The sequence below is a fragment of the Entamoeba dispar genome, genomic scaffold (assembly GCF_000209125.1).
Source record: "Entamoeba dispar SAW760 scf_1105229459835 genomic scaffold, whole genome shotgun sequence".
Classification (NCBI taxonomy): Eukaryota; Evosea; order Mastigamoebida; family Endamoebidae; genus Entamoeba; species Entamoeba dispar.
In genome coordinates this window covers 21,597-28,200 of record NW_001853891.1, presented here as the reverse complement: position 1 = coordinate 28,200, position 6,604 = coordinate 21,597, and the positions used below count along the sequence as shown (strand labels likewise).

General features: G+C 23.3%; 4 protein-coding genes across 4 annotated transcripts, besides 12 other annotated features; 3 read left to right on the top strand and 1 right to left on the bottom strand.

Moving 5' to 3' along the window:
• The first annotated feature begins 98 nt into the window (after positions 1-98).
• Positions 99-135: a sequence feature (AT_rich).
• A 505-nt stretch (positions 136-640) lies between these two features.
• Positions 641-662: a sequence feature (AT_rich).
• A 557-nt stretch (positions 663-1,219) lies between these two features.
• Positions 1,220-1,254: a sequence feature (AT_rich).
• A 157-nt stretch (positions 1,255-1,411) lies between these two features.
• EDI_149150 (GTP-binding protein YPT7, putative) lies at positions 1,412-2,083 on the top strand (the record flags this gene model as incomplete). The annotated part of the gene is made up of 1 exon (XM_001736405.1): positions 1,412-2,083. The coding sequence occupies one exon, from the start codon at positions 1,412-1,414 to the stop codon at positions 2,081-2,083; it is 672 nt and encodes a 223-aa protein (XP_001736457.1).
• Positions 2,084-2,160: 77 nt separating this feature from the next.
• Positions 2,161-2,249: a sequence feature (AT_rich).
• Positions 2,250-2,388: 139 nt separating this feature from the next.
• Positions 2,389-3,514, top strand: EDI_149140 (uncharacterized protein; the record flags this gene model as incomplete). The annotated part of the gene is made up of 2 exons (XM_001736404.1): positions 2,389-2,849; positions 2,932-3,514. The coding sequence occupies 2 exons, from the start codon at positions 2,389-2,391 to the stop codon at positions 3,512-3,514; spliced, it is 1,044 nt and encodes a 347-aa protein (XP_001736456.1).
• Positions 2,855-2,930: a sequence feature (AT_rich).
• Positions 3,436-3,465: a sequence feature (AT_rich).
• Positions 3,515-3,518: 4 nt separating the features above from the next.
• Positions 3,519-3,600: a sequence feature (AT_rich).
• Positions 3,591-5,249, bottom strand: EDI_149130 (Zuotin, putative; the record flags this gene model as incomplete). The annotated part of the gene is made up of 1 exon (XM_001736403.1): positions 3,591-5,249. The coding sequence occupies one exon, from the start codon at positions 5,247-5,249 to the stop codon at positions 3,591-3,593; it is 1,659 nt and encodes a 552-aa protein (XP_001736455.1).
• Positions 4,158-4,179: a sequence feature (AT_rich).
• Positions 4,184-4,367: a microsatellite.
• Positions 4,971-5,053: a microsatellite.
• Positions 5,236-5,324: a sequence feature (AT_rich).
• A 26-nt stretch (positions 5,325-5,350) lies between these two features.
• Positions 5,351-5,371: a sequence feature (AT_rich).
• A 205-nt stretch (positions 5,372-5,576) lies between these two features.
• On the top strand, positions 5,577-6,476 carry EDI_149120 (uncharacterized protein; the record flags this gene model as incomplete). Its single annotated transcript, XM_001736402.1, has 1 exon — positions 5,577-6,476. One exon carries the CDS (start codon positions 5,577-5,579, stop codon positions 6,474-6,476), a length of 900 nt encoding a protein of 299 aa, XP_001736454.1.
• Positions 6,477-6,604: the final 128 nt, after the last annotated feature.

Genomic DNA, 6,604 nt, shown 5'->3' with positions numbered 1-6,604 from the left:
AAACAGTGAAAAGTTAATGAAATAAATAAAAACAAAATGCGTTGAACCGTGGAAATAATTTTATAACTACCCCCTTTAAGAAAAAAAAAGGATAACTGAAATTTATTGAAAAAATATAGTAAATAAAATATATTTCAATAAACACACAGTTTTTTTATTAAACCATTAAATGGAAGAATTATGTTATTTTAGAATATATATCTTTATTCAAACGAACCTATGCTTTTTGTGTTTAATGTGATGACAGTAACAAAAACACTCTACAATTAACTTCTCTGTTTCTATTTATTTGGTGGTATTTTTGTGTCATATGAATTATATGTTTTTGCACTTTCTCTACTATTCATCAAAAATATATCACTTTCTATTCAACCCAACTTATATTACCAAATAAATGTATCAAAGTTAGTAACCAATTCAATTCATAATGAAACATGAACATTGAAAAATTTTTAACATAATGTAGTTAATAACTCCTAGTTGGAGTGATTGTTGTATTACTAAATTGTATTGAACAGTATTTTTAAAAAGTCATAAACAATGAATTTGAGACATACTTATTTTAAAATGTGTCCATCTAATACCTTTAAAAAATGAAAATTTTTGTGATTCATTTTATAACCAGTACCACTTGTTAAACTATATTTATAATATAAATATAACTCATTGTTAGAATTAATAAAAACTACTTCCAAAAAAGAGAAAAGGACAACGTCGAAATTTAGATTATTCAGAAAAAGGTTCATCATTTGAATTACAGTTTTCATGAATAACATTACCCCTAGTTTTTTATTTTTCATTAAAAATTGATTGTTCTTTGAAAAAAAATAATATATTACTGTTAAATTATCTAAAAAGTGAAAAAGACTTATAGAACAAAATGCATTGTTTCTTTTTAATCAGTTAAATGCTTTTATTTTCTATCGTTTTTCAAATGTTGAATGAAGCAATAAGAAAAATAACTGATAACAATGATGTAATAATTGATAATGAGTATGATTATTCTAAAAGAAAATTCTGTATTTGAAGCAATAAAACACTTCAAAATACAATAAACTGTTATAAAAGTTGGATATAAAGTATTCCAAATAAGTCTGAATCAAAACAAACAAGTCTAAATTGATACTTTTGATTTAACATTGTTTAGAATATGAGAAAGTGTTAATTGTTTAAAACTGTCAACTAACGAATCTATCTTTTGTTTATAGATGTCCATTTGATAAAAATGTATTTAAAATTTCATTTTATTTAATAGAGTAATCATTATTTGGGTATTTTCATAGAGCAAGTCAGTTAAGTTTAAGAGAGAGAAGGTTTATTATGTTAAAAGTTCTGAGGAAGTTTAAGAAAGAAAATAAAAAACACAAATTTAACTTTAAAATAGAAGAGATAAAAAGAAAATACTATTTTTATGAAAAGCATCTCAAAAGAACTTAAAAAGATAAATATAAATAACATGGCAAATAAAATCAAAATTGGATTATTGGGAGATATGGGAGTTGGTAAGACGTGTATTGTTCAAAGGTTTTGTTTCCATAAATATAAAGATTTATATGAATCAACTATTGGAATTGAGATGTCAGATCAAGAAGTGGTAGTTGATAATCAAAGTTATCCAATACAAATTTGGGATACTGCTGGACAAGAACGATTTAGATCAGTTTCACGTGTTTTCTTTACTGATATTAAAGGGATATTTATTGTATTCAGTTTAGATAATATGGAATCATTAAATCATTGTAAAGATTGGTTAGACGATTTCTATAGTCTTGTTGATCAAAGTAAAAATATTCCTGTAGTATTAGTTGGAAATAAATTAGATTTAATTACTGATGAAAATAATGTTCGAGTTCCTGAAGATATTATTAAGAAATTTGTTTCTAATAATGATATTCCATTATATATTGAAACTTCATCTAAGAAAGATATTAATATTGACACAGCCTTTCAAGAAATGGTATCTATTATTATCAAAAGAAATCTTCACATAAGCGAAAAAAAGAACGAAATTATTGAAATAACACAAGAACAAGAAAATCTTCCAAAAAGAAGTTCTCAAACAACCAATGAATGTTCTTGTTAAATTTTAGTCTTTAATAAATCAATTACAATTATAATTTTTTGTTTGTAAGAAAGAAAATAAGAAAAGGAGAGAGTTAGTTAAAAAGAAAATATAATGTTCTATTTTAATCTAAATTTGTTCAAAATTATAAAAATAATAAAATTTAATAAAATTTATTATAAAATTTCAATAAGGCAAAAAAAAGGAAATGGTAGGCATGTGACTATCATAATAGGCTTGTAATAAAGGAAATTATTGGAAAATAGGCAAAAGAAGAATTATTTGACTTGATAAAAAAAACTAATGAAATTAGAATTAAAAGAGAAATGGAAAATACCACACTTGTCTCTCTTTATAATGAAGAACAAAAAGAAAATAATCAAACAACAATTAGAATAGATGGAAGTTCATCTTCTTCAAGTGAAGAAAGTTTTCAAGGATTTAGTTTTAGTACAATACTTCTTCCACATCATTCAAATGAAAAAGAAGATGGATTTGTTGATATTGATGGATATTTAACTCCATTTGAGAATGAAACAAATATTTTTAAACAAATATTGTATTGTGTATTTCCATGTTTAATACCACCATTTATTTCTAATAAAAGAATAGAAAAATATATAAGAGCAACAATGTCTATATCATTTATTTTTACATTATTATTGATTGGAGTATTTATTGGAGAATTATGTATATGTGGAATTACATCATTTTCAATAAATCCAGGGATAGGTCCAAGTGCAGATAAAATAGTAGATTTTGGAGCAAAATATTCATATGATATAACGTTTGTTATTATAATATTTTTTTTTAGAAAAAAAGAGATTTATTAAACTAATAAAATAAGAAGAAAAATTAATTAAAAATAGTCAAAATTATCAAATATATCGACTTTTTACATCATTATTTCTAAGTCCATCATTATTTGGATTAGTTGTTGAAATTATATTTACATTAAGATTTTTCTTATATTTTGAACATAGATGGGGAATAATATTATTTTTTGTTACATATATTATTAGTGGAGAGGCAGGAGTATTATTAAGTTGTGTATTAAGTTGTAATAATATTGCAGTATGTTCTATGGGACCATTTGCTGGATTAATATCAGTATTTCTTGTTGATTTAGCATTAACAAATCAAAATTATAAAGTATATTTTAAAAGAGCTGTTTTTACATCATTAATAGGTCTTTTAGTGATAGTATTTACACAATTATTTCCATTACAAGATTTTACATGTTTATTAGGAAGTGTTATTGTTGGATTAAGTCTAGGAGTATTATATTTTATTAATTTGAATCAATGGTTTTCTCAACAATCATTATTATTACAAACAATTATTTATGTTTCATTAGTAACATTTCTCTTAACATATTTTATTATTTTTTATTTATTATTATTCATATGGATTCAACCTTTACAAATTACAATATCAACTCAAACAAATTGATTTGTTTTTAAATATATTTTTTCATTAAATTATTATTAATTCTTTAATTTTTTTTAAATTTAAATTATAAAAATATTTATTTAATTGATTTCTTTTGTAATGCTAATTGTTTTAAATATTGAACTCTTTCAATACATTGTTCTTTAGTTTTACCTTCTACCATTTGAGCTATTTTATCCCATTTATCTTGTTCTTTATAACTACTTAATTGTTTAATACCATTTTGTAATTGAATTTGTTGTTCTTTACTCCAATCAAGAACATTATTATTATTATTTTTCTTTTGTTGAGTAGTTGTATGTATTTTTGCATTTAAAGCTTTTGCATATTCAATAACTTGATTTTCATTCTTTGTTTTCATATATATTGCAATTCTTCTATATCTTCCTTCTGTACCAATAGGAAATTTTTTACAACCTTTTTTAAATAATTCAATATCATTAGAATTCCATTCTTCTAATATATTTCTATGAAGTTGATGTTGTCTTTCTTTTTCTTTTTTTTCAAGATATTGAATTGTTTTATGTTTTAAAAATTCTATTGCTGATTGATCTTGTAATGATGATATAGTATTTAATTCATCATCATCTAATTGTACAATTACATTTTTGATACCACATTTAAAATGTTCATTTTCTTTCTCTAAATTAAATAAATTTAATAATCTAATTTTTTTTTCTTTTCGTTCTTGTATTAATAATTCATTTTTCTTTTGTTCTTCTATTTCTAAAATTCTTCTTTCTTCTTCAATTTTTAATCTTTCTTGTTCTTTTTGAATTTCTATTAATTTTCTTTTATTTTCTAATTCTTGTTTCTTTCTTTCTTTCTCTTCTTTTTCTCTCATCTTCTTTTTGATTATTCTAAAATCTCGTTTATATGCCATGTCAACTAATTTTCTTATTCTTAAACCTTCCTCTTTTCGTTTCTTTTGTGATTTCTTTTCATTCTCTTTCATCATCCATCTTCTTTCTTCTCTACATGTTGCTTCTTCTATATTATACATCTCATCTAAAGGAGGATCTCTCCATGACTTAAATGAATACCAAAATGTATAAAATTTATTTACATCTTCATCAGATGATGTTTCATCACCAAAATTAGGAACATTTTTATTGATAGACCATTTAGCATTTTTTTTAAAATATGTCCCAAAAATAGTATAGAATTCTTTTTCTTCATATTGTCTATCTTGTGGTAATTTATCATCAGTATTATCTGAACTATCATATTGTTTTCTTTTTTCAGGATTTGATAAAATAGTATATGCTTCAATAATTTGTTTAATTTTACTATCATCTCCATTATTTTTATCTGGATGATAAATTAAACACATTTTCTTATATGCTTTTTTAATATCATCATCAGTAGCTTCCCATCTAACAGTCCCTAAACCAAGCATTCCATAATAATCTCCTGTTTTAATACTTTGTATATGTGGTTTAAATTTGCTACTAAAATCTTTTTCTTCATTTTTATTATTATAACTTATTTCTTCTTGTTTAATTTCATTTTCTTCTTTGTTAATCTTTTTATTTTCATATATAAAATACATTTGATTGAGTAATTGTTCATATCTTTCCCCAGCATGTTCACATTCTTTTTGTTGTTTTATTTCACACCCTTTTTTTGTTATTTTCTTTATTAATATATCACAATTTATAAACAAACAACTTAATGAACTTAGAACAATATCCCCTTCATAATCTTGTGGGACTTCCTTCAATAATTTAATCATTGTATTTTTAATTATTTTTTGTTTTTAAGGGTTTGAAAATAACATTTTTAAATTATTTTGTTATTAAAAAATAAACAAATCACAAATTCACCCCAAATAACAAAATATATATATTTTTTTTTGTTTAACAAGAATGAAATAAGAATTCGAAAGTAAAAGGTTATTCTAGATTATATGTTTTGAAAAACATTTAAAAAATTATAAAGGATGAAGGGATATAGATGTTTTTAAGTTTCAGTAAAAAATTGTTTGGTTAAATGGAAAGTTGAGATTTAGAGAAATATTTAGTATAAAAATAAAGAAAATAAGACCCAACTCAAATTGACAATGGGAGATTCAGTACAATTATCACTTCAAAAATATGTTGAATTACGATTGGCAGAAAGAGAAAAAGAGTTAATTGATCATACTGTTTCTGTTTTGGAGAAGCAAGTTGTGTCGCAACAAAAGGCTATTGAACAACTCACTTTACAAATCGAAAAGGTAACTGAAGAACGTGATGAACTTAAGATAAAAGTAATTTATCTAGAAAAAGAAATTATTATTTCTAATGAACGGTTGATGTTATCTCAAAAATACTCTCAAAAAGGTCAAAAAGTTGAAGAAGGGATTTTTAATACTAGTTCAAAGGAGATAAAACGTAGACAAAATTTTGAGGAACTAATACCTAGAAAGAAAAGTACATCAACAAGTATCGCTTCAATAAATTTAAGTAATAAGGATTCAACAGATCCTTTTTCGATAAAAGAAGTTCAAATTAATAAAACACAATCAAGAAAACATTCTTTTATCAAAAGTGATATTTTCAATGACTATATTAATTATATTTCAAAAGTCGATTTAAATACACACTTTAATATTTCAACAACTAGTGTTTGTAAAAAAATCCCAAAATATTGTTTTCAAGTAGAATATCGTTTGCTTTGTGAAGTTTTTACTGATTCAATACTTAGAAATTCTAATGTTGTTTTGTTAAAAGGATATCCAAGTATAGTTTCACATAAAATATTTGAAATGTATTGTATGAAGTCAAATATGCTTGAATTATTAAGAATTATAAAAGACCCTCAACAAATTTCCCAAACTAGAGTAATTATTGGCATGTTTAATAAATGCGTTTTAGCTCTAGAAGAAATAAGAAAATCAAGCGGATTATGTCAAAATTACAGTATCATAAAAGATAGATACCCACACGTTCAATTCATTGCCCTTGGTCGTTACCAATAATAACACTTTATGACTTATTTAAATTCTCACTTTTTGATATGATTCAATCACGAATTTCTCTTTTTTATTATCATTTCTCATTTTTTTGGTTTTTCCTTTATTATAACAAAACTTTTAACTTAAAGTAG